The sequence below is a fragment of the Fopius arisanus genome, unplaced genomic scaffold (genome assembly GCF_000806365.1).
Source record: "Fopius arisanus strain USDA-PBARC FA_bdor unplaced genomic scaffold, ASM80636v1 scaffold00103, whole genome shotgun sequence".
NCBI classification, from domain to species: domain Eukaryota; kingdom Metazoa; phylum Arthropoda; class Insecta; order Hymenoptera; family Braconidae; genus Fopius; species Fopius arisanus.
In genome coordinates, this window is record NW_011887842.1 from 315,257 (window position 1) to 342,717 (window position 27,461).

The following is a 27,461-nucleotide window of genomic DNA, read 5'->3' on the forward strand; positions in this document are numbered from 1 at the left end:
AATGGAAAAAGGGAAATACAGATAGATGAGATAGAGTGAGAGGGAATAGCTACGACGGAGAAAATAACTTGTGCTGTTTTGGCTTCTTCCGGCGAAGCTGTCTACCACTTTTTTTTTCCTTTTCAATCGGCTTTGGAGACTCCTTGTTTTGGCTATGGAGATATAGTGCTTGGTATTCTGGAGACGTTTTCACTAGGTTTGAGCTCTTGTTTTTCCTCAAGGTCTTTTTAGGAAGTGCGTATCGGAATTATGGGTGTAAACCAGAATAATTTCAGTAAAAACACGTAAAGTTAATTTCAAATTTTTGTAATTTTGATTTAATTTTTTTTTTGCCACTTCTCATTTAAATTCCGGATTGTCAGAAGAATTCAAAAGAATATAGCCACTGCTATCTTATCATCTATGAATCCATAAATCAGTAAAACCGAAGTGTCTGTAAATCAAACAATTCTCAAGATGACGCAACCAACATTTTCCGGTTTGAAATTTACAAGAGAGATTAGAGTCGAGTCGATTGATAAATTATATCTGCATTGGAGTAAAGATGATTCTGCGGTTTGCAGGAGCCATTCAGGACGTAGATTCTCGTACAAATGCCAAATGCCTTCATGAAACAGCATTCCCATCAATTTATTTTTATTTATTTATTTATTCCACAAAAATACCTCCTCCACACTTTACCATTCAATTGTATTTTTTATCCTAAAAATAAATTAGGAAAAAATTACTTGCCTCAAATAACTTCAACCACTTCATAAATCAAATAAATTAAACAACCTAAAATTACCACTTTCAAACATAACGGCAGTAATTTTTAAAATCCCTATAAAATTAATTTTATCATTTGAAAATAAATCGACGCTTGAGGGTAATTTATAAAATACAAAATGAGAAAAAAATATAAGTCACGGGAATTTATTTTCTACCCGCTGAGGGATGTCTAATTAATTATTAAAACGACAATAAGAAACTTGAGATAATCTTCAAGCGATGAGATTGAATTTTTTTCTCTTTCAATTAGATTTATAAAAATGGAAGATTATTAATTATCTAGCTTCATCAGATGTTTTTAGTTCACCGTTCACCCACAATTTATGAAGTTAATGATAACATCGAGTACACAATGTTCCCCCATTCACACGGAATCAGCTGACACAGCTCTTGGATAATGCTGACGTGTACCCATTCCCTACAGAAATTATAAATAAAAGGAAAATTGTTATTTGAAGGGATCTCTTATTAGGGATTCCTTGGCACTAATTAGAGTCACTATCCCTGTCATCATTATCAGGCATTTTATAGTCCAGAGATTCAGGAAATATAATATATATCGATGTAATTTTATAAATATTATAGATATATATATATTTTTTTTATGTATACTTGTTATACATTTTTCTATGGGAGGACCTTGAACCTGACCCATGGTACTTCCACCTCTGCAATTTATACGTGAGCCCACACTGCCGTCTGATTTTTCTTTTCCTCTTTTTCCTCGGTTTCTTTTTTCCTTTTTTGCTCAACGCGTTTATACGATCGATCCACCCTTTTTACCGGTTTTTTTTTTAAGTTTCTAGGGTTTCTAGTCGTTGTAGATATACATTTCCGTTTCGAGTGGAGGGAGTGTATTTGTCAAATCTGAAATTTCGAATTTTTTATCGCTACAGATGTGTGATTCTGGGTTCAGCGATTTTGTTATGATTTTTTGGGTGAAAAGGAGGTATTTTAATCAATTTTTCCCTTCCTTGAGGAAGAATTTGATTACTATTAATACGAAAAAGCCATTTTCTTCTGCCGAAAATCGTACATCAGCCCCGAAGGCCAATGAAAATTGATTCTCAATTTTTTCGATTCAATTTTGCTCCAATTCCCTTAATTTTCCGAATTAATTCAACCACGCGCCTTAAAAATTTACAATTCTGTACATTTAAAAATTCCTAAAGATATGTAAATATCCTGAGAAAACGTGAGTATGAATTATTGAAGGCCATGACCTTATCCACAACCTCATTAAAATCCCAAAAAAGACTGAATTTCTCAAACACCTCATAAAATCCTAAACTAATTAGAATAAAAATGCTGAAATGAATTGTTTCTCTCTTGAAAAAGTTGACCTGAAAAATACGAACCGACGACGAATCATTCTGTTGACAAAATTTATTTATTGTTTCCTGGAAGTGCTAAAAACTCACCGTAAACTTCAGTCACATCTTTCTTTTCGTGTTTCTTTGACTACAAAAAATGTCTCACGTCTCCACAATTTTTTTTTCATCACTCGTTTCGTTCATCGCGCAAGTAGAATTTTTATTCTTACGATTACCATAATTTCTGTAATTTTGGTATGTAATTTCTAGTTGAATTAATGGTATTGTTCTTTTTTTGTAATTATCTCTTGAAGAATTCCGCTATGATAAAATAATACGTGGTAAATTTTTGTTATAATAAAACGAGCGATAATTAATGATGCCATAATAAGATGGTGTAATTAATTCTGCCAGAATATATTAATATATATATTAATATATATTGTCAATAACTTTTTGATAGTGACTAGTGTACAAATTTAAATTGAAAGATGATATCACTGGAACGAATGCTGCAGTGAGGATGATGAGTACTTTGTGTACAACTCGTTAATGTCTGTACCACTGACAATAGGAGATTGCATAATGGTGGAATAATTACCGAGCTATTAGGATAACTAGCGGTCCGTAGGTAATTTGCGTCAGCTGGACACTTCGACCCATCGAATCACTGAGCAGACGTTTTCACACATTTTTATTTCACTCTGAGAAATATTCAATAAAAATTACGTATTATTTTCGTAATTCCGCAGGGAGGGAATACGGTGGAGGAAAAATTTGAAAAAATAGAAAAAAAAATGAACAAATATCAGAGCGTTCTATAATTTTTAACCTTAACAGTAAATTTCTGTAATTTGTATCGGAAAAATTGAAATATCAGGAAATCCTGTCATTGAAAAATCAAATAATTCAGTTTTTATAATCGAATGATAGAAAAATTAATAAAACACTCGATTTTCTATTTAATTTTGGTTTGATTCTGATGTTGCCAGTGAATTCCGGTCTTGATAATTATTCTCTCCACGTTATTCAGTCTCCAAATGACATTCTGAAATTAACATTAACAGTCAACTCTCCCCTGACCTTTCAGCAAAATTCTCAATCGTTTTAATTAATTTATTCAAAATATGCACATTATATCTCTCTCTGTGCGAAGGGCATCATTAGAACACACATCCAGTCACAGTCAACGCGTTGAATTAATGAATTAGTTTAGATGCAAAGAAAGTAGTTGAAACGAGGTTACAAAGTGCCTTCGTGTCTTGCAAGTGCCGGAGAAATTTTGCCCACAATTTTTTTTTTTTTTCAATGAGGCCAACTACTGGTTACAAAGAATCTCCAAGTCAATCTTCTCTGGGTACTTCACAAATTTCCTCTCAAGCCGAAAGACATTTTTTTATTAACAATCTATAATTGATTAATTCCCGAAAATTAACGTTTTTTATTTTTACTGTCGACTCCCGAATTTATTGACATTATCTGAATTTTAATTAAATACTAGATTTTTTAATTAATTTTTGAATTATTCTGGGAAGATTGTGACGAGTCAGAATTGAATATTCCAGTCATCATGCTGACAACAAATAAATATATTATATATTTTTTTCACACAAATTGAATTACAAGATTTTTTTTTGAGCGAAATGAATGATTTTATTCAGTTTTTGAGGGGAAATTACCGGGGGATCTAGTAGGAACGCGATTTTTTTTCGAGAATCAAAGAGTATTTTCGTTATTTGTCAAAGTCCTTGGAAATTTATGAATTCCGGATGCTCATAATCAAGTCCTCCAGCATATGTCTCGTGACACCTAGAATGTCACGACTGTCACGCTTTGGCGAATAGACCTCTCAATGTCAGATGCACGTGACAAATATCGTTACTTACATAATAATTATCCACCGATGTTTACCGACGGAACAGAAATCGTAACGTGAACCACCTAGTCGTGGATAACACGTCCAACTTCTTTTTATATTTTTCTACGAAGACCTTTTTTAAATTTCCATCGAGTCCACGATGTTAGCCTCCAGCGGTCAAATTACAATTATGGATAATTTTACATTTTTCATTGGGTGTTAATATGCAAAAGCAATTAATACTCCGACTTGAAATCAGAGAATTCAACTGTGAATTTGACTTTTTTTTCTATCAAATCATTATCACCAAATCATTATTCAATTTTACAAGTTAATGAATGAAAAAACAATTGGAAAAATTGACTTCATTTATTCTAAACCCTTTATCACACTCGATTATCCTTAACTGGTGAAAGAAAAAAAAAAAAGTGGAATCCTCTTCCGTGCAGCACGTGCGTGCCAATTGGCAACACGTGAGCGTGCACGTGTACAAGAAATACGCGGGTGCGCGCCACCTCAGGATCAGAATAACGAAACTTGTTTGCCCTTTTTTAACCCTTTTTTTATCCTTTTTTCCCCTACCCTCTGATGTTACCCACAACTGGGAAGAACGCCACACGTTTGTTCCAGAGCACTGATCCCGGTCAGCCGGAATAGCGGTACCACCGACGCCCAACCGCTCGCGCTTCCATTTTTATTTTATATTTTTTTATTTTTATTTCATTAAAAAACATTTATCCTTCCTGATTCTCATAATAATCGGATTGAATCCCCACAAAAATTCGAATATATAAGTAGATTTCCCTGATTCCCATGAAGGAATTAATTTTTTATCTTTTATTTTAATTTTTTTTCATTAGAATAACAATATTTTGATGATTTTCTCGAATTATTGTTACCGGGGAGAAAGTTTGATAAAAAAAGACAATAATTCAAATAATTCTAGAAAATTTGACGAAAAAAAAAATGCCATCAATTATTAAAGAATATTTTCGTGACTGACGATAAAAAATGATGGAGCACCATTTGCAGATAAAATAATCAATCAACAATAAAACTGTTATCAATTATTCAATCCGATTAACTGTTGTTCAGACAGAGACTGAAAAAAAGTTGAAATATTTCTAGAAATTTTTTCCAGACCTTTTGTTATTATTTTTTAACTCAAGAAAGTATTGATTGTTAACCGTTTGCAATGATAATTACGACTATATTGAAATTAAACAATTGATCATGAATGAAAAATGAAGAAAATTAAAATGAAGAAAGAAAATGAAAGAACAAAAATAATGAGGGGATTTAAAAAAATAGTGACTTTTTGTCTAATGGTCAGGAATGATGAAAGCCAAAGGCAATGAGCATTTAATTGACCACCACTCTAGACGATCCTGTGTACGGTGTGTAACATTCTCCTCGGTGTGTAACGAATTCGAAATGTTCGGTCAGTATGACTCGTTCCTCTGAACAGTGAAGTGCATCTCGCGTTATCCGTGATTTTATAACTGACAAAACAATAGTCCAGGTGTTGGCTCGTGAATAAATCCACAAATGAAGTGAAAAACATCTGTTTGCAGATCACCACGGGTCGGTGGACCACTTTCACAGTCGCTGGCGATGATTCCACCGACGATGCACGGCCATGAGTTCAATCAACCGCTCTCTCGGGTCGTCATGGTCAGGAAAACTGACCAGAGGACATTCAGCAAAGGGCGAAGAGGTGGTGAACCGTTGCTCGAGACTGTTACACGAGAAACTGTTCAACTTTTTAATGGAGGAAGGGCTGAGAGGAAGTACACCTCCGAGACCAGGGATATTGTTACACCTAAATCCAGCAGGTCAGTCTTTTTTTTATTCCTCTTTATTCCCCTTTTTTCCCCTTTCTTCCCCTTTTTCCCCTCTCTTCCCCTTTCTTCCCCCTTTTCCCCTTTTTTTTACCAAGAAGAACACCTGGCCCTTCACCAAATTCACATTTTAAATACTTCATTCTAGAATATTTTATAGCATCACCATATATCATTCAAAACGGTGATATAATATAGTTCATATACAGAGAATAAAAATTTGAATTAGATTATTATATTTAGTTATCTTTGCCAGGTAATTTCATTGGTATAGGTAAATGTACGTCAATGCACTCTTGTAATAATCAATTAATTATCCCGCAAGTGTTCGTTAGAAATATGAAATATTCCAGCGACTGATTAAACAATTCTCAAGTGTTCAAAAGTTCTTGAATAATATTTAAAAATAAGGGAATCTATATCAATATTTGTTTTTCCAATGCGCGGGGATTTAATTGATCCGAGTATTTTTATTTATTTAATTTATTTGAATTATTTAACAAAGTCAATCACAAATTTGGAAAAGCGATTGAGAAATCGAGTATTTCATTGATTTTTAGAGCGTATGAATAAAGGATCATGAAAGATTGGATTTTTTCACGAATGGAGTAAGAAAATATAAGTGAAAATTTAACAACAATTTCCAATTTAAATAACTTCAACTGAAGAATACCTAGTACAGACGATTGTTTCAAGAAATTTTTTATCCGTTATTCAGGTTTTAATGTATAATTTCGGTGAAAAAAATGAAAAGAGCCAAAATATCGTTAACTCCCGAGATAGTTAAAAATGATTATTGTAGTAAATAATAAACCTCAGACAATGGCGTAACTGTTCCTCGCAATGAGAATGCCTGATGCTCCGGAGTTTATTGAAACGATAAATAATATCGTGATTCTGTGGATGGAGCAACAGGATATTTCGAGACAGGATGACCGTACATTTGCTTCTGATTTACCGTTTGTTCCTGTCTCCACACTTGTAGTAAAAGGGGTTGACAATCTATTTTCTTTCTGCGGTTACACGGAAGCCGATCTCCGTTGTCATGGTCCGTTACCTTTTGACGCGCACCGCCTGTTACGACGCTTCAAAGGACTCAACTTTCCTTTTTTTGTTTTTTCTTTTTCAAAAATTAATTCAGTAACAACCATAGTTCATCCAAGAACTATCAGAATATCCATTTTCCAAAAAACTTTTCTGTGAAACTCATTTTTATTTTTATTTATTATTCATTTATTTGAAACCTCCAAACCATATCGTCTGCTAAACAAAAAATATACAAAAATAAGACAGAAGGTTAATTACTATTTAGATTTAGGTATTAATAAAAAATATAAAAACATGAAAAAATCGTGAATACCAGCAACATATGCTTGAGACGAGATTTTCAGTCGGTGAGAAATAAAATATCACCTTTTTGGGGATTAAAGTCTTATTAATGTGATATTTAACAAGTAATGTGTCTTAGAAATAGTAAAATGTTAATTACTCTTGTAGTATGCCATCGCTGAACGTAAGTGGAACCAAAAAGAAGGTGGTCGCCTTTGTAGACCAACTTGATATCGAAAGGTACTCGACTTTCAGTTGAAAAAGGCTTGAATTTAATTAGAAGCCATCAATCCACCGCCATCCATAAATTCACAGATCACATTAAACCATCAAGTGTAATCGTTAAATTAATCCTTCAAGCTTCACCTCAAATTGTCCGTGACTTACAGTCAGCTCGCAATTAGTTAAAAAATTTGTCTTTCATCTCAGTTAAATTCTCGCTTCATCATTTAGCTCCAGTAGATCAAAAAAATTAAATGGAGAACTGCTTAATTATGTGAATGATCAGGCTATGCTTGCGATAGATGTATCACCTTCATTAATTATATTTTTTCATTGGATCAATTAACCCAGAGAAATGATCTATTCGACCTGAGACTCACAAATCAATTTTACCGTTTATTTCGACGACGCAATTATGATTAATTTCACAGGAAGAATGTGGGCCTTATTTATAAGAAATTAAGTGAAAAAAGTGGCAATAAATATATTCGCTCTCTAGCTGAGCAAACTCCAACGAAGGTTTAGAAAATAAATAGAAAAAATCAACTCATCCTGAGTAAATTATATCTTTTGTCTATTCATCTGAAATTTAACCGCTAGAAAATCTCAAAGTGGATGTAATTGTCATTTCAAGAAGAAACTGTATAATTACTCAGTGAAAAATAAAGCAAACGAAACGAATCTCGAGTGCAGTAGTAAAACCTCGAAAGATTCAACCAAAAAAAGCGAATCAGCTCGTCACGAATTGTTGCCTGAGCCTTGAAAATTTAGCTTTCACCACTTGTTTCAACTTCTCCTGGGTTAACACACGACATTGACATTGAGCCTTCGTCAATGTTCAAACACTCTTCCACGTAATTGACCTTAAAATTATGATAACTAACTTTTAAAATACCTGAAAAAACTTTTATTTGCACAGTGGCGTGTTTATTGGTAGTTCAGTGCACAGCACGAGTTTATTGATCGTAACTGCATGAGTTAATGATCATTGTTTCACAATTTGTGGAATAATTATCATTTTGATCAACCTGTGAAGCTGAAAATAATAATGAAGTTTGAAATTGAGGAGAAACCGCCTCTAGGGGAGTGAAAACACCTCAATTTAAACAGAGAAGTGGAAAATTTTTTAACAATCAGTGAAACTACGGTTTTATCGAGTCGATAAAAGCTGAAAAAACTTCTAATGAATCCTTCAACATTTCGTGTGGTAAAATTAATTATTTAAATAAATCTCTTCTCTCTTCAAATATAATCCGAAAGTCCATCATGCAAATACTGAATTTATTTCGCTGCTAAAAGCTTTTCTCGAATTCGTTAAATTATTCATATGCGAATCGTTAAAATTGAATAATAAAAATTCGAAATAACTCACTCATTCCGCTTCATCATTTATTAATTAGGTAATTCGGTGGAAAAGTATGTATATTTTGGATAATTGAATTAATTTTTTGGAATTACAGATCACGTGCTGATTCAGTGAGATCAAAGTCACCGCTGACAGCATCTCCAGCATCCCCTGGACCGCTGTCAAATTCTCTTCATGGCAGTTTTCATGGAAGTCTTGGCAGCGATGGCATGTCCTGCAGCAGTGCTAGGTCATCATCAGCATCTCCAGATTCTGCACGATTTTCCTCTGAACAGGTAATTTTTCTCAACGCTACTAATTCGATTTTTTTTAATTTATTACACCTCGGAATAAATAAAAGATCCATCGAAACGGTGGCATCAGTCAGCATGAATTTAAATTCCCCGTGATGAAATATCTTGGTAAAGTCTGGAAAGCCGTATTACATATCGAGTGAAAATACTGAGGAAGAGGAAACTGTAGTGAATGAGAACGAAACGGCACGCGCTAACATATCGGTCGTGCAGCAAACGAGCCGAAAAAAAAGAGTTTCAATGCTTTTCGATTCGTCATTGAGCATGAAGAGATGTTCATATCCCATTGTCCGTGTAATGGAGCTACAGAGAAAGCTTAAATCGTGTTAAACGATTTCAATTTTCACGTGGATATTTCCAGTTACTGAGGAATCCATTCAATTAAGTCGATTTAGGCTCTGGCATTTCATGAGTTAATGCTCTACAAACATTTCTCTAAACTCATTAGAGATTTTATTAGGCTTGCATGAAAGCTATTGAGAGGGATTAATAGAAGACTAGGTTACGGTTTATTAATGTCAAGATGTCAAGATCCTCATGTCAAGATGTCATTTAATTTTTTGGAAAACTTGACAAGCTCATTTTTTTTGCGGGGAACCTAAAGAAAAATATCCAATTAATTCTCAAGCTCGAGTTTTACTCGGGGATTATTTTTTTGTTCGGATTTCAGCCGATAGAATTGTCCCATGAGACGAAGTCTACTTTCGAAAAATGAGAAAAATCAATCTGTCAATTTCAATTTTTAAAACTCAATTTTTCAATAACAATTTTTTGTTTCAAGCAAACGATAAAATATTGAAAAATTATTTTTCAATATTATATGAAATATATAACAATATTATATAGATATACATAATACGTACAAATGACCAAATCATATGGAATCATTAAGAATCGAAAATTCAGCTTGTTGAGATTTTTTTTTACATATTTTTTAAATAAATAATATAAATTGTCTGGAAAACGGTGGATGAGTTTTTATGGGGCATAAAAAAATGAAGATTTTGATTTTTAACTCCTTTAATTAATCCGTCGTTAAATATTCTGAATCTCCACTCTATCAAATCTTAAATCCCTCAACCAATAGACACAAATTGCTCGTTGCACTTTGCAAGCATCAGCCTTGTCCCTAATTCCATAATTCAATACCGGATAATGAAAATCACATCGTGTATTCCCAGCATTAAAAATTTTTCAATGATTCAAACAAATCAGTTTATTATATTTTTTTTTCTTGACATTAAAAAACAATTCGTACGCTACCGTTTATTTTCATACGACTAAATAAAAAAAGTAGACAATGATGAAATGCCGAGCAATTGAATCGCCGGCAATTTGCGTAATTTGCATCAGCAGGCTTTTGTCATTAATTCGTAATGAAAAGCAATTTCAGATAATCCACAGTCTGAAATTATGTGCAAAAGGGACCGCCTGCGCCATAAAACAGAAAATACTGAGGACCAATCTTTCGTTCGTTAAACCGTTCTAATAATTATTAATAACTCATTAGACAAACCAAATTACCAGATTTTCAAGCTGAATTTGATGTGATGGGAATTCCGTGCTCTCGGTCAGTCTTTCATAATTTCTTTTGACCATTAAAACGTGATTTTATGTTTCTTGAGTATCGACTGCTCCCATTTTCTCGATCAATTTTTCTAATTACTTTTATCTAATTGTTTGACAATTTTTACGGACGGGGGGATTATTTGTGTATGTCAATAACATACACAAATATTATTATTATTATTATTAGGGGATTATTTTGTTGTAGATAACAAAGACTGACACGCGTAAACCATCTGTGCGCAGATCTGGACCTGGCAAGGAATTCATTGATCTTTGTCTAGAGACACATAATTTCTTTCGAGCAAGACATGGCGTACCACCACTCAGGCTCAACAGACAGGTATTTTATCAATTATTGCTTTGATGCTGATTTATAAACCATTAAAAATATCCCAATACTAATTTGTTGCATGAAAAATTGATTCTTCCACGTGAAAATATTAAACAATAATCAAATCAAATGGTTTAATTCAGTGAATCATGAATCAGAGACTTTCATACATCATATTAATTAATTATTAACCATTAGTTTACATAATATTATTCTATTATTCTTCTTTTTAAATAATTTATTATTTCTATGGCTTTAAATTTATTTTTTATCCACGAAACTTCTTTTGTCGTACCAGAATAATATCTCATTTCGCAAAATTAATTCTTTGAATGCAATAATTAGAAAGATTGGAAGTGAGTATGGGGGAAATTATTTTTATTTATTGATTGGATTATTGACATTTAGCTGTGTAAAACCAGTCAGGATTGGGCGAGTATTTTGGCAACAAAAGGCAGACTGGAGCACAGAGCGAATATAGAATATGGAGAGAATCTGTACTGCATGTGGAGCTCAAATCCAAAGACCATCGTCAACGGCGATGAACCTGTTAATGAGTGGTATTGATAATTATTTATGTTTCATTAAAAATTAATTAACCCAGATGCAATTTAAATGTATCACCTCGTGCATTTTATTTAGCATTTTCTATTCTCTGGGGCATGAAAGAAAATTATGGGAATAATTAGAACGTCACTGAGCGATTGCATAATGGAGTCAAATGATTCTGCAAATTTCTCGCACGAATTCATTAAAATTACTTCGTTTTTTGATAAATTCTTGATCAGGTTCACCCGAAAAAAAATATATCATTATTGTATTTTATGATTATTTAATGTTCCCTATTTTTTTTCAATGTTCTATAAATTAAAAGAAAGTTCAGAATAAACGCAGGTAAATTATTTTAGTTATGACATTTTGGGAGTTATTAAATAATAATTAAATGCAAAGAGGGTATATTTTTCTACGTCAATCCGAATTACAGAATTGTGTTTAATTTAATAGGTATGCAGAAGAAGCGCAGCATCAGTACAGCAAAGAGCCAACCACCCTGAAGACAGGGCATTTTACGCAGGTCGTATGGAGAGACAGTACTGAACTCGGTGTAGGAATGTCACGTAATCGTAATGGAGAAGTTTATGTTGTGTGTAATTACAATCCAGCGGGCAACTTTCTCGGTAGTTTTATGGAGAATGTGTTACCACCTGGTGGAAGTCTGCCTGGAAAAAGTAATAGTCTTAGTCCTAGAGGTGCTCACACAGCTGTCGATGAGGCATCGTGGCAGCAGGAGGCATTACTTGTTCATAATGAGTACAGGAGGAAACACAGAGTTCCTGATCTCAGGCTCAGCGGGGAATTGACTTCTGCTGCGAGGGTATCCATTCTTTTTATTTCATTCAATCATTCATCAACTCACTCTGCTAAACTATTTTATTTAATCATTCAGTTTATGTATTAAATGACAAAAAAAAAAATTATCTTTGAATTTTTAATTCCACTGGAATTTTAAGACGTCGGAATTTCATTCAAGATTTTCTTTGATTTTGAGGACAGTACGATTTATGTGAAAGTTAATGAATAAATTGTAAGATGAGTAAAAACTTGCTGTAGACTTTTCGTAATGAACTGGTCTTGACGTGAGGAAGTAATTAGTTTGACGTTTTTTCTAGGCTTGGGCCACAACCTTATTGAACACAAACAAACTGGTTCCCCAGTCGAGTTCTCCATTCGGTGAGAATATTTATTCAGTGCAGTGCTCTGATCCAAAACTTATCGTTCCTGCACGTGAAGTCGTGTCCAAGTGGTACGCAGAGCGGAAAGACCACAAGTACGGCATCGAACCAAAAGTATTAAATACCTGTGAGTAGAATCGATCAATTATCAATTGAAATTAAAAAAAATTACTTTAGAATAAAAATAAAAATAGAAATTACTTAGATCCTTTTTTGTAGATAATCAATGATAATTTACAACAATCCGTTGAATATTTATGGAAAAGGTCTCCCTTATTTTTTTTTCATTAATTTTACCATGACTTGAAAATTTCTAATTAATTCTAATCAATGGAGAAATAGTAAGGATGAATTGACCTACAATTCTTCTTTTTTCCTTCAGGTCATTTTACCCAGATCGTCTGGAAATCCACCACCGAAATGGGAATAGCAATGGCTAAAAAGGATGGAACGTGCGTTATCGTGGCGTGTTATCATCCGAGAGGTAATATCGTCGGTCAATTTACCGAGAATGTTCTGAAGCCCGCACGGATTGCATGATAAGTCCACCAATCGTCAATAACGCACCCAAAACGTATTTACCGTAAAATTTCCAAAAATTCCTCGTAGGTGTAAATAAAAGAATGACCACGTAATTACTACGTGAAAATAAACATTCCATACTTCAAAAAAATGAGTTCTTTCTCAAGACAAATGATTCTTTATATTTTTATAATTAAGAAACGCTATTTTGTTTTGGTGGTTAAATTTATTTGACTAATGAAATATTTAAAACAGAAATTCTGTCTATTCGAGCAATATTTTAGAGTCGATATTCACAGTATACACTATAATAATTATAGTTTATAATTTTTATTTACAATAAATTTACCTCAAGCATTGCGTTCGTAGGAATTACAATGAAAAATATGCAATAACGAAATTTTTCTAATCAATCTTTTCTACTTTATATTATATTACAAAACCGTTCATATTCGGGTTTATTTTTGTTATTATTTATGGAAAATCATTGTTTTTATGAAATTAATTGCCACCATTGAGTGGTGTTAATCATTTTTTTTCCGTTAATTGATTAGAATTAATTTTTTTTTTATGTTTTGCGTTATTGGTTGTATTGAGATTCATTGGATTATTTAGTGGAGTGGAAAAAAAATTGGTGGGTTTCTATGGGGCTTATAAAATATTGATAAATTATCCAATTTCGGAAAATATGTCGATAAATCTATATTTTGTGGAAATTTTTTTTTTATTTGAAAAAAATGTTCTATTATTTTCCTCTAAAATTAAACATTTTTTTCATTTTTCGAAATACTGGAGTTGAAAACTGTTCAGAGGATGCTCTGCCCGTTGAATTATCAGCTGAAAAATAATAACATTTTTTTAAAGGTAGCTTGAAAATTGTCTTATTTATTTTTATAAGCTGGATGCTGTCCAGGATAATTTCAATTTCATATAAATTTTCGAATTGCCTTGCAGACATTTTCATTCTATTTCGGCTGAGAATTCAGGATTTTCGCTGTTATTTTTCTGTTCACTTTTTTTAAATTTCAATTAAAATTATTATTCGATTCCGACAAACAAACTCTTATAGAATTGCCTGAGCCGAATTCTAGACAGAATTTATTTTCTGTCGATAGCAGGTTTAGACCTAGTCATTGAAAGATACTTTGTAAGATTTTCCAGTACACTAATGAGTATTGTAAAAAATCGTGAGAAATTCTATAGAAAAATAAAGCCGCAGAGGAAAATATGAAAATTACTCGACATCTTTGAATTAATTAATAACCAAATTTGCCTTGGACCTATAATGCACATGCAACTATAATGCAACGCGAATGTTTGGAAGGAAGATAAACCAATGGCTGTGAAGCAATCATCTGAGAGGATAAAAAGGATTGACTGAAGTGGAGGCTCAGTTCTGGGGGTTTGAGTGACCCCAGAGGCATCGTAGTACTGCACCCCAAGAGAGGGAGGATGCAACACGCAGTGCTGGGGTGTCCATCAAGTCGGCGGGGTGAATTTTATTTTCTGCGGAATGAATGCTTTTTGTTTTTTATTTGTTTAACTGAAATTTAGCCGACTGTAGAACGAGCGGAAGGGGGAAGCCGCATTTTGTTGTATTTCAACTGGAAAAAATTATTCAATATATTGAAGATATACTACTAATGAAAGTATATTTTTAAAATAAGTGCGTTGGATAATTGGCAACGTGCTCGGCTATCACGCCGACGGCTGGGCTTCGATACCGCCAACATTAATTTTTTTTTTTTTAAATAATTTCCTATTTTCTTTTTGTAAATGACTAATCATCCGAAATATCGTTTAAAAATTGAATACCTCCTCGACGCTCATGTTCCCCTGATACTTTTTCAAAAAGTTTGAAAAATGTTAAATTTTAAATTTTTAAATTTAGAATTGTCATGTCCAGTGAAATACACACCGTCGGTAATGCGGATCCCTGAAATACCAACAGCTGGTAATATTGGGGCCTGGTATGTCGGCAAGTGGTGAAAAGTATCGAGTAAAAAGGTATAAGTATAGAAATTGAAAAATTCGAAATTTTTGAAAAAGTATCAGGAGAACATGAACGTCGAGGAGTTATTCACTGAAATTTTCACCGAAAGTGAAATATTCGAAATTTTTGAAAAAGTATCAGGGGAACATGAACATCGAGGAGCTATTCACTGAAATTTTCACTGCAAGTGAAAAATTCGAAATTTTCGAAAAAGTATCAGGGTAACATGACAATCGAGGAGCTATTCACTGAAATTTTCACTGAAAGTGAAAAATTCGAAATTTTTGAAAAAGTATCAGGGTAACATGACAATCGAGGAGCTATTCACTGAAATTTTCACTGAAAGTGAAAAATTCGAAATTTTTGAAAAAGTATCAGGGGAACATGACAATCGAGGAGCTATTCACTGAAATTTTCACTGAAAGTGAAAAATTCGAAATTTTTGAAAAAGTATCAGGAGAACATGACGATCGAGGAGCTCTTCACTGAAATTTTCACTGCAAGTGAAAAATTCGAAATTTTCAAAGAAGTATCAGGCGAACATGACAATCGAGGAGCTATTCACTGAAATTTTCACTGAAAGTGAAAAATTCAAAATTTTTGAAAAAGTATCAGGGTAACATGACCATCAAGGAGCTATTCAGTTTATAAACCACATTTCCATTAATTAGCCATTAACAAAAAATAAAAATTAGAATTATTTTGAAAAAAAAAATTAATGATGGCGGGATCGAACCCTAGCCGTGCGTGTGCCAGTCAAGCACGTTGCCCATTATACAACACGCTCATTATGAAATTATAATTTCATTAGTAGTATATCTTCAATACACTGAATTATTTTTTCCATTTGAAATACAACAAAATGTGGTTTCCCCCTTCCGCTCGTTCTACAGTCGGTTAAATTACAGTTAAACAAATAAAAAACGAAAAACATTCATGCCGGAGAAAATAAAATTCACCCCGTCGACTTGATGGACACCCCAACATTGCGTGTAGCGCCCTCCCTCTCTTGGGGTGCAGTACTACGATGCCGCTGGGGTCACTACTTTAGTCAATCCTCTTTAGTGCTGAAAAATCTCCGAAAAACAAAATTTTGAAAGTTATCGAAAATCTCCAGAAAGTCTGATCAAAACGTGAGAACCGAATAAAAAATGGCTGTGACCTTAGGTACGATTTACATTCTCAAATTTCTCTCCATCCTTCTCACGAGACTCACTCCAGAATGCTTTTGTTTATTTCTTTTATAGAATCCGTAATTTATTTAATTATTGTTGCGATTTTCTGGGGTGTGACGAATCCCTTTATCAAAAAAGGAGCAGTTGGAGTTGAGAATGTCCAGGCGTCCACCTCGAGTGCACGATTTTTTAAACAGATTTTCTTTCTTTTCACTAATTTGAAGGTTAGTTAGTAATATCAATGGGTAGTTTAATTTTTCCATAATATTGATATTGATTTTTATATTTTATTTGATTTCAAGTATTTGGTGCCATTTTCCATCAACCAATGCGGATCTCTCCTGTATGTGGCGTCTCTGGGAAGTACCGATTTATCTCTCGCTGTTCCGGTTGCAAATTCCCTCACGTTTGCGTTCACTGGGCTTGCCGGATGGTTTCTAGGGGAAGAGAAGCCAAATAAAAGTGAGAAAATCATTGATTACCGTTTTTTTTGTCGTACCCCTTTTTTTACTACTGTCTATTAAAATAATTTTACATAATTGTTTTTTTAGCACCTACGCCATTCATGTAATGCCTCTTTTTCAGTTACGTACATGGGAATATTGATGATCCTTGCCGGCACTGCCCTTTGCTGCCTCGATAAACTCTCCCCTGATGATGAGATAACATCATAAATCTCGAATGTATTTGTTTATCCCAAAATATTTATGTCAAATTGATAGACGTGGAGAAAAAAATCCACTCAGTAATGAAGAGCTAGGACGAGTTTTCGAGAGTTATCTCCGAAACCCAGACAGGTAGCAAAATCTTCTTAGAACCTTTTTTGTAGAGAAAAATCAGAGCTATACAAAAGGTCCTTACCAAATCTACGCTATCTCCTTTGGATTCGTAGATATTTCTCCAAAATCTACACTAGAGCTAAAGCGATTTTTACCCATCCCTCTCCTGAATGATTACTAACTTTTATATTGTAAAAAAAGATTGTATAAAGTGGATATGGAATATTTTTTATACTTGCAAACTAGTTATTTATATTATTATTACGAAAAAATGTCGATAGACATTTCATTGAGTCGATTCCTAGGCGTGTAGAACAAGAAAAAGATCGAAAAATCGTTAATAAAATTTTTTCCACTTCCGGAATTGAAAATTGGAGAATAAAAAAAATTTAAACAGTTTCTTATTGCATATGAGTAATAATACTGCCCCAAGTGTCCTTTACCCACAAACAATTAGCGCTAAAAACAAATGAGATAACTAATCAGAAAAATAATGAGCAAAAAATGCCGACAATGCAGTCTGGTTTAATCATTACATGGCAATATTTTCCATGACAATTCCAAGGACAATGAGTCCGTCTCAACTCTCGATGATCCCCTGTCATTGACTTTAATAGATCGCACAAAATGACGAGCAGCAGATATTAATTGAAAAAACGGGAGACTCATGATAATAAATGGTTCCATTATTAGTACAAGTATTTACAATGTAAGGTCATATTTTTTAGAATCAGAAAGATCTCAGTACAGAATAGACAATTGACAATGGATTATTATTATTATTGTATTGCAACAATTCTATTCATTATCTTATGATTTAACTCGGACTTATGCACTAAGAGGGATTGTGATTGGAATGCACTGATTACATCCGGCAATTTTCTTCTTTTTTTTTTTTGTCATTTGTGTTGTGATGAAATGTAATGGCACACTGATTCACGGTAATGTTTCATGCAGACAAATGAGATTGCTCTAGGCACCGAGATTATTGTGGCATGCTGTGTACGCGATTCAATATTTATTAACGATGTTTATCCAAAATCGTATGAAAAAATTTGGTTTTTGAAGACTTCATGGTGAAATTGTTCCCCTTGTTTTTATAATAATTTCTGCAGCAACTGATATTTATCATTTATTAATCGAATGGCGTATGAATTAAAATCCTCTGAAAATGGATAAACATCCGTAATTAATTCGATGAGTCTTCCATCACTGGAGAAAAAAAGCGCCCAATTACGACAAAATTGTGATAATCGCGCTCCTTTTCCGTCCCTCAAAACACTCACGAATTCTATAAAAAATTTTGGATGATTTTGAAATTTCATTCTCATCTCACCCAAAAAAAATTCACACATGATAAATCCGGAAGAGAGAATGATTAGTCTGCTCACCTCCTTCAAAAGAATAAAAAAAAAAAGATCGTCGAAACTCATAAATTAGTAATTATCAATTTGTTTATTCCTTTTGTTTATCCATCGTGTGTATGTGTCAGTGTAATTGCAGTGTATACATACAACTCGATAGTGGAGAAATAGTAATAAACCTAGAATTGAAATTCTCAGAAAGGAATAATGAAAATTAGTTCAATTAACTTGAATGATTCAACAGTAGTAAAATTATTTGTTCGAGGCATTTGTTTGTTTTAGAATAATACAATTAACTGGTAAATTCCAATGTCTAATGAAGCTGTAAGGATCGTTACGAGGAAGGAGAGGTTGATAAACTATTCGCAAAGACAGGGGTGGGGAGAGGAGAGGGGGCGAATAATCATTTTTTTTTTCCACGTTCTTTAATTAATTAAGAAAAGAAAACTCAAGACTAGCATTTGGAGAATGGCCTATCCCATCAAGCGCGTGACTTTTTGCTCTTGATTTTGAACCATCCAGCGCTCTTGTTTGGATCACGTGGAACTGAGGTAGACCTATTCAGTTCCACCCTTGAGGTACCATTTTTCGGGGCCCTACTGTGCTGAAGGGACTCTGTTGATACCGTTCTGTCGACTTTTTGCTTGTCCTTCGATTTCAATGTGCTCCGACTCATCGTTCCTGGAAAAAAAATAGAAGGCACTCTTAGATGTAAAAAATTAATTTTCTACCACTTGCAGTCATTATCGTTGACGTTAAAATCACGTTAAAACATGTAATATATATTCATAATTCATTAAGTGGATCATAAAAGTCGTGTTATTTCTTTTGTATTATTTTTAATGCACGAATTATGACAGATTCCTTTCAAATATGATAATAAATCACTGAAGGGAATATTCTGGTTTTTTGTTTCAATTTTTCACTATTGAAAAAATTCAATATATTTAATAATTCATTTGATTTTAGGTATGAAAATTTTGAATGAATTTTTTCGTGAATTTCCCTGGGGAATCCCGGGTTTAAGAGCAATTGAACCTGAGCGGAAGAGAATTTTCCTTATTCACTGGAGAATTAACCAAGTAAATTACCAGTTTTGGATAAATTGTCTTTGCTCCTTCGCGATGGATCTTTGCCCTTTCTGCCGAGTGTCGCCTCATCTCGACTTCGTTGCCTGCGTCTGAGGGTAGTCGTTGGCTTGTGATACTGCTGATCGTAATTAATCTCAAATGGCTCTCTGTAGTGCCGTGGCTTCCAAGGTGCTAATACACTAACACTTCTTGATACAGTACGCGTATGTGATTGCAATGGACGATTGAGCTCCTCCCTGCTAGCTGCCCGTCGGCGTTCATTCGGTCCTGGAATTTCGCCGACTGAAAAAATCCAGAGAAACAACGATTATCATCAATCCTCAAGAATAATTAATCCACCAACCCTTTGTCCATTCATTTCATTCGTTGACAACACACAGTAAAACTGCACCGATACCTCAATAATTTTTCCACTTAAAATTTCCCTAAAAAATTCAAACTAGAGATATTTCCAACCATAAAATTAATTTTTAAATAAATAGAATATTGTTTCAGAAACAGAAATTCCCGAGAGGATTTTATATTCGTATTGAATATTTATGTAACTGTTTAATTATGAAGGATCACTAAATTATGAATAAACAATGCACCACCAGAAAATGGAAATGTGACGTAGTATTTCGATTTGTTAATGTCTCAGGAAATATTTAAATGGGCTAGAAGGAAATGAGAGAGGATTCTGAATGCAAATTAATTGATTGCTGCCCCTCGAACTCACCGGTCGCAGCATGAAGATACACAACAGATCTCTGTGACCTTTGTGAATTCTGGCTCTGCTGGCTGCTGTCACCTGTGGTACTTTCACCAGAGGATAGTGCACTCTCCGCATGCCTTACGGGTTTTCTCGCTCCATTAACAATTCCCTGGCGTACCGCGTTAATTATCGTTTTTTCACGTCTCGATGGTACGTGCTGATCGTCTCGTTTATTTCTGCTGAAAAATTCCAAAATTCATTTTAAATGAAACTCGATGACGTTTTCAACGAAAGTTTTCTAGGTAATTTGAATTATTCATAGGATATCAGTCCCAGGGGCTATTCTCTGGAAAATCACTGTCTCACTCTCGGGTAAAGGAAATTAGCTGAAGCCAACTTGAATTAACGAATGAATTTTCACGATTTTTATGAATTTTTCATATAATTATGAAAAATCGATATTTTTCGAGAATTTATTTATATTTTTTTCATTTGCCTGATTACTATTACGCAAATGATGACATTCAAAATTTGAAATCAATTGAAATCAATTGAAAAATTGAAATGATCTGAAATCGTGAAATCGGGAGAAAAATCTCGTGAAGTCACTCGAAATCAATTATCCCTCGAAATCATTTGAAATCATCAATAATTGTTTCATGATATCTGGCAATAAATAACCCCCAATTTCCCCCTATTGCAGATATTTTTTTATTATGCAAAACTTTTCTTTCGTTGCTAGACCGCGAAACCACCGAGAAAATATTAATTTATAATTTTGACGATCCTGGGGTACTGACGAAAATTCAATAGAATTTTCCATGGAACATTTAGTTAAGATTGTCTTCACATGACACACACACACGAATGTAATAAAAAAATGCATTTAATCTCTCGTTAATTGTACGTTTCGTCAGAGTATAACTTGGAGTTACACGTAACAACATTGTAAGTCCTTCGTGGAATCAATTTGACCACAGAAGTCGTTTATGGCTCAACTTGGAATGAGTGGGATGCCGATGGTCAGGGGAAACAGGAAATGCTTGTGGCATTAAAAAAATGAAAGAAAAAAAAATGGAAGACGAAGGAGGGAAGAGAATGAAGGGGTGAGTCGATATTATGGTCATACCTGTGTAGATCACGGTGGGACGACAGTGACTCTTGATCGGTGTCTCCGCAAAAACGAATGTTCTTGTTTGCGGATATGCGCTCTGGAGCAGCTGATGATACCTCCTCGTCCTCAGTTCCCGTCGTCATAATCTCACTCTCGGGTATTCGTGATTTTTTGTCAACATTCTGTGAATTGTTTGAGAGAATTCAGTCAATCATTTTTATTGAGAGAATTGTCCAAGTTGTTTGAATTATTTCTTAATTATTTCCCATTATTAAAGATTATTTATCAATGATTTAAGGATTTTTAACTATTTTTAGGTAATCTAAGAAATGTGCATTTTTATCGAATTCAGTTTTTAGCAGATATCTTGGAATCGCGAGAAGATAGAGACATTTTCATAAATATCTTTTTTATCGCTCGAAACTTTCTCTATAAAATATATATCCACAAAAAAATCGCTATCTATCTTCGATCTCGAAATATTGATAAAAAACTAGTTTCGTAAAAAATGCACATGCAGAAAACATTTGGATGAAATCCTTGCGCGAAAATTTTCCCATTAAAGTTGAATGACCAAAAAAAAAGGAACACGGTGGTGTGAAAGACTATACAAATCAGGATTGAATCGAATAATAATTTTTTTTTCCATCAGAAAATAGATGAATGCCACCTGCTATTCCAATAGCACTATTTCTCATTGGAATTGATGTTGAATCCCCCTGCGCTGCACTTAATCTACCGATTAAATTAAACCACAGTGAAGGAGAGCGAAGAGGAAATTTAGTTAAGCATTTAATCAAACTGGTAATTGGAGGTCTGGCCTAATGGTGATCAAGGCGCGCGCGTTTAAATCTCCATGTAACTATCAGACATGTATGCATGGTGCGGCACAGAGTGACCGATTAATGCCTTAACATCGTAAACTGCCCCCTCTCCCCCTCCATTTTATCCCCCTATTATACAATGATAGTCATCGAAAGTTTGTCCATTTTTGTTATTTTTTTTTTACTTCTTTATTTTTGTTTTTTTTTTCGTTTTTTTTTTCGTTTGGTTGAGTTGTGAGTGGAGGGGAACGAGTTCTGGGAATTTTTACCTTGGTACTCGTTTTGTTCTTTCGAGAGAGGGATTTGAACCATCCTTTGGTCTCGGGGGGCGTTTGGTTCTCTCTTGTGAGGGTTGTGGTGGATTCCAAGTAGGATTCTTCGTGGGTCAATGTGCCAGTTGAACGAGACAGTCGGGTTGGTCTACCGGGACTTGGACTCTCACTTGGAGTTGATAAACGACGTCTTTCTCGGTATTCCTGCAACAGAAAAGCATTATTTTATTGGTTTCCCCATTAACTGGATGTTGGAAAAAATATTTCATTCTAGGATTTCATGTTAATGAAAATTAACGAGTATGAGATCGCAATATATCTAGGCAGTTTCAGGTGAGTTGATCTGCCTCTTCTCAATTCAGGAGTTTTTTCCAGATATCTCCGATATTACGGAATATATCGAAATTTGTTATAAAATATTTTTTGTAGGGGCAATCCAAATCTACTAAAAAGCTTTGTATAAAAATTTCGCTATCTCCTTTTGTTCCAGAGATATTTCCGGAAAACCGAGCGAAATGTCGACCTGAAGGGTTCTGTAATTTTTTTTATTTGTTTATAATTAAATTATTTAGATATATAATAATTAATAATTATAATTTACCATACATCTAAAGAAATACAATTCAATTTAATTTAATGGAAAATTTCAGAAAGTTTAAATATTTGAAATTTAAGAAAAATTCTGTATTAAAAAAATTCATTAATAATTTACTACCCACTAATTACTAAAATTTTTTTCCCCTTCCGATCTTTCATGGAGTATTGAAACTATTACTATACGCTCTAAAAAAATTCGATTGCAGTAGAATATACCGCGACACATGGAGAATGAAAAAATTTTCAATATTTTTTCGGATTCGCGTGACACAAAAAATAAGAAACTCAAATTTCAACACTTGAAGTGCCTCTGTTCGAAAGGAAAAGTGGAAAGACGAGTAATGAGACTCTTCTCTGTGGTAAGTCCCACAGTTCCACAGGTTTAAATAATTTTCTGATGATAATTGGATCCGAGAAAAGCGCAAACGATTAGCAGGGCACACGAGAGATGTAAAAAAAAAAATTCTCATCCAGATGAAGGTGCACCGAGTGTGTATGTATAAAACCGAACCAACGACCGCCTATGACGTGACTCCACGTGGGTGGCAGTGCAACCAAGGTAAACCATGACAAGAGTAACTCGCAAATAGCTCCACTTTGCCATTTCCCATCATATATGTATTACTTCTTTCCCTCATTCATTGAAAAACCCAATGTCATCATTTATAATCAATCTCCACCTTTGTACCCATCGCGAAATAAAAAATTTCCCGATAAAAATTTATTTTTCATAACGAATCATTCAGCAAAATAAATAAATTGTTCATCTATGGTTTTTTCTCCAGAATTATTACTATACATTTGGAATTTTTAATGATTATTTATTGATGAATCATTTAATCCCTTGAATATTCTAGTAATTTTCATTTTTTTAATCGATGTGACAATGAAAAACCGGAAAAATTGGGAAAATTCAGAGGAATTTTTAAAGGAAACTTCAATTAATTGAATTAATATAAATTAATATATATATGAATAAATACACTAGGGTGTAATTAAATTCGGAATTAATTCCCAGCATCATTTCCAAATTCGGTGATAACAAGACATTTTTGCAAAAATTAGAAAAAAGGAAATATGAGTAAAAAACAATAATTTTCTAAATTCAAAATGAGCAGTTGAACAGAACAAATGGAAAATGAGAAAATCCATCAATCATCGTTTTCCCAGAATAATTACTCCACTGGCAACACCATTTAGTTTTAAATTCATTGATATCTAAATAAATACATTCAAGTGTAAATAGAAAAAAAAATGAAATAAAAATGTAATTTTTTAATTGGGTAGCGAAGTATTTTTGCTTTACTTTCTGGGATGTGAGGTATGAAAAAATAATGAAAAAATGGTGAAAACAAGTAAATGGTGAGCATCAAGAATAATCTACATAGGGCAGGCGAGTTTATAAAGCCTGTAAACGTTCATACCGAGTTTATAACGAGTCTCGACACACGATGTTGGCCCTCAGGGCACTTTGACCCACGCATCACGCCCTCCCAACTCCCCATTGCATTTCTTTACATATTTTTTTACATTTTTTCTGCTTTCAATCTTTTATCTCTCGCTTGCGTCTCTTCTCCTTTTGCATTGGGCTAGGTCAGTTACGCGCGACCACATCCCTAACGAAAAGTATATAAAAAGTATGTATAACCTGGGCTTTATATATTTTCCACAACTGCGGAATATAGAAAAAAAAATACATAAAATATATTAAATATAAAATATATATTTTTTATATCGACTCATCATTGAATGTAATCAACTCAAATAATTAGGAATGGAGTGCTTTTTTTTATTGGCAGCGAATATTATATTAAATTATATTAAAGCGAGTATTATATTTTAAAAATGTATATATGGATAAATAAATAATAATAATATATTTAAAAAATGTAAAAACGTAGAAATATCAATATCTTTTTTCAATGGGGATATATTTGGAGATATATTGAAGACTGGTGGGAAAAAAATGATTATCACTTGGAAAATTTACCGTTTGGAAAAAATTCTTCTGCGTGTTCTCTGGATATCACGTAAGGTTTTCCTCTAGGTGATGGGCTATGAAAATTACACACCTTTCGATTTCACATCCCCTCAGGCAAATCACACGAGTGAATCCAACGCACATGAGCAATCAGTATCGTAAGTCGTTTTAGTAATTCAAAGTGAATTCATTTGCGTGTTGTAATGCAATGTGTCAATGATAAAACCTGTCGCGAAAACTTCCGACAGGTGGATGGTTTATCGTGGAAATAACTCTAGGGATTTGCGGTGGGTTCATCGAGTGAGATATCGAGGTCTTAGCAAATGTCATGGAGGATGACAATGTTGATTTACGGTCATCGCTTCAATCATTAAGGAATTCATGGGCGGAATTGTTAAATATTTATGCAAGTCTTAAACGCAATTTTTATTCGATTAACACGGAACAATAACGAGTTCATCTTTTAAATTTTTGCGGGAAAATTGTTCTAATTGAATCCAACAAGAAGAATTCCTCATGTTGAAAAGAATTTTTCCGTCTTCATCATTTTCCTTAACATCGAATTAAATAGAAATTACAATTTAGAAAATCTTGAAAATTTACATGAGATTTTGATTAATTAATTATTAATTTCGATTCTCGAATGATGATTTTCTGGAAAGTCTTCCAGAAATTTTTCGAAAATTACAAAAAAATATTCCGAATAAAATTTTTTTTACCCGGATTATTAAATAATGAATATTTCAAGGCAAGCTCGAATTTCAAATGTCATTATAAAAATTGAATATCATATTGACAGCTATTTCTAATTTGAATAATAAATTAAATCAATAATTACACAACTCTTTACGATTTCCATTTCTCTCAATGACGTCAGTCTGTAAATCAAAGACTTATGAAATATTCAAAGAAACCCTTCAACTTTTCCCCTACAAAAAATAAATGAATGTTTTTTTTTCCTCGAAATATAAAAATTCATGATCCAACATTAATTTTCAATATCTCATCATAATCATCAAGCTCATCACCCTAAACGATCGAAAACACCCGGATAAACGCGTAAGCATCAGAAAAACTTCTTCTCGCCTACGAAAAAAAAAAGATAAATGAGGTAGAAATGATAGAATACGTGCGTGAGCATGTCGAAATGGTAGCAATCCCTCAAGAATCAGAGGTGGGTTGGTAATAATTCCGATAGTCGCAAGAAGCATAATGAGAGGGCAAAACTGAGGAAACTCCGAGGGTAAAAAAAAAGCCGAGCCCCACACGAAACAAGAAACGGAGGAGTGGCAAATGATCTTGGTGATTTCGATCTGTAACGCTCAGCAAAAATGAGGGTAGGAGTTGAGGAAAAAAAAAAGAAGACATGTAAAGGAGGTACCGAGCCAGGGACTGGGTAATGATGATCATTGTGGTGGCGTTGATGGGCTTTGTTGCGCTTCTGCGTGCACTCGGCTATTCTTAAATTAATAACTCCGATCCCATGAATTCACGGATCGCCACTAGTATTATCTCCCTCAAAATTTGTATTGACATTTTTATATTTATATTTCTCACTTGAATTTACGGAAATTCCCACCAACAAATCCCTAAAAATTCAGCAATCTCCCAGAATTAATTGTCACCAGAACCTTCATAAAGTTTTACTGTTCAAATTAAATAGTTCTAATTAAATATAAAATATTGAATATCCTGATGGAATACCAGAGAGAAAATGGTCTCCCTGATCAGCTGGGGAATTTGGGGCGATGGTAACCTCTTATCCTCAAGGTAGAAAGATATTCCGCTGACGTTTGAAATGCAGCGGCGATCATGCAAGAAAAAAAGTCAAAGGAGAACAGAAGTATCGAGAAGGTTAGACTGTGTGGTGTTCAAGTGCTGGTGTAACAGAGAGAAATGCTGAAAGTGCTTAGAGGATGGGGTCGAAGGAAGAGGGATATATCCCCGGGGGCGAGAGCGGATTGGACTCGCTCTCGGATCGTTGCCCGAGGACGGGATGCGGTTTTGTCCAGGCATGCGTGTCTAGGAGGGAGCCCTATCCTGGCCCTTATAAACACACACAAACACTCATACAATATACAGCATTAACTATGGAGACGCTACTGCGAATCCCGCTCCACTTTCCCGCTACCGATCCCACCACTCTGGGATTCCACACCGAGAAATTGCCTCTTCCTTTCTCTCTTTTTTCACATTTCATTCCATCTTTTTTTTTTTTTTCTTTCAAACCCTTTCCTTCATTCGACAACCAACTTTTGCTCCTGTTTCAACCGCTCAAGAGCTCTCCTTCACCGATCGCTTTCCTTTTTATTCCCGATGAGTATCAGTAGGTGAGTATGTCTATCACAGCGATCCACCGCAATTCCTTTCCCTTTTTTTTACTCATCCCTCTCTCTTCTTTCCCCTTTTTTTTACTCATCCCTCTCTCG

General features: G+C 33.9%; 3 protein-coding genes across 6 annotated transcripts in view; 2 read left to right on the forward strand and 1 right to left on the reverse strand.

Annotated features, from left to right (window-relative positions):
• The first annotated feature begins 5,409 nt into the window (after nucleotides 1-5,409).
• On the forward strand, nucleotides 5,410-13,250 carry LOC105271163 (repressed by EFG1 protein 1). Of its 2 annotated transcripts, XM_011312538.1 has the most exons (8): nucleotides 5,410-5,777; nucleotides 7,281-7,352; nucleotides 8,795-8,975; nucleotides 10,768-10,902; nucleotides 11,302-11,453; nucleotides 11,899-12,268; nucleotides 12,564-12,753; nucleotides 13,009-13,250. In XM_011312538.1, exons 1-8 carry the CDS (start codon nucleotides 5,557-5,559, stop codon nucleotides 13,164-13,166), a joined length of 1,479 nt encoding a protein of 492 aa, XP_011310840.1. In that variant the 5' UTR covers nucleotides 5,410-5,556; the 3' UTR covers nucleotides 13,167-13,250. The 2 variants fall into 2 exon arrangements, with proteins under 2 accessions (XP_011310840.1, XP_011310841.1); XM_011312539.1 differs by lacking the exon at nucleotides 7,281-7,352 and having other exon boundaries at nucleotides 5,411-5,777.
• A 2,938-nt stretch (nucleotides 13,251-16,188) lies between these two features.
• Nucleotides 16,189-18,060, forward strand: LOC105271165 (transmembrane protein 234 homolog). 2 transcript variants are annotated; one of them, XM_011312543.1, is made up of 4 exons: nucleotides 16,189-16,308; nucleotides 16,455-16,540; nucleotides 16,619-16,778; nucleotides 16,902-18,060. In XM_011312543.1, exons 1-4 carry the CDS (start codon nucleotides 16,293-16,295, stop codon nucleotides 16,988-16,990), a joined length of 351 nt encoding a protein of 116 aa, XP_011310845.1. In that variant the 5' UTR covers nucleotides 16,189-16,292; the 3' UTR covers nucleotides 16,991-18,060. The 2 variants fall into 2 exon arrangements, with proteins under 2 accessions (XP_011310845.1, XP_011310844.1); XM_011312542.1 differs by having other exon boundaries at nucleotides 16,191-16,308; nucleotides 16,389-16,540.
• Nucleotides 18,061-18,531: 471 nt separating this feature from the next.
• Nucleotides 18,532-27,461, reverse strand: part of blo (bloated) — a 42,748-nt gene continuing 33,818 nt past the window's right edge. Inside the window, exons 4-8 of one of the 2 annotated variants that reach the window (XM_011312541.1) lie at nucleotides 22,452-22,658; nucleotides 21,374-21,540; nucleotides 20,269-20,480; nucleotides 19,551-19,832; nucleotides 18,532-19,140 (exon numbers count right to left, since the gene is read on the reverse strand). In XM_011312541.1, the coding sequence (XP_011310843.1) occupies nucleotides 18,941-19,140; nucleotides 19,551-19,832; nucleotides 20,269-20,480; nucleotides 21,374-21,540; nucleotides 22,452-22,658 (1,068 nt within the window). In that variant the 3' untranslated portion in view covers nucleotides 18,532-18,940. Of the gene's footprint in view, nucleotides 19,141-19,550; nucleotides 19,833-20,268; nucleotides 20,484-21,373; nucleotides 21,541-22,451; nucleotides 22,659-27,461 lie in introns of both variants that reach the window. The other variant, XM_011312540.1, reaches the window with a different exon arrangement.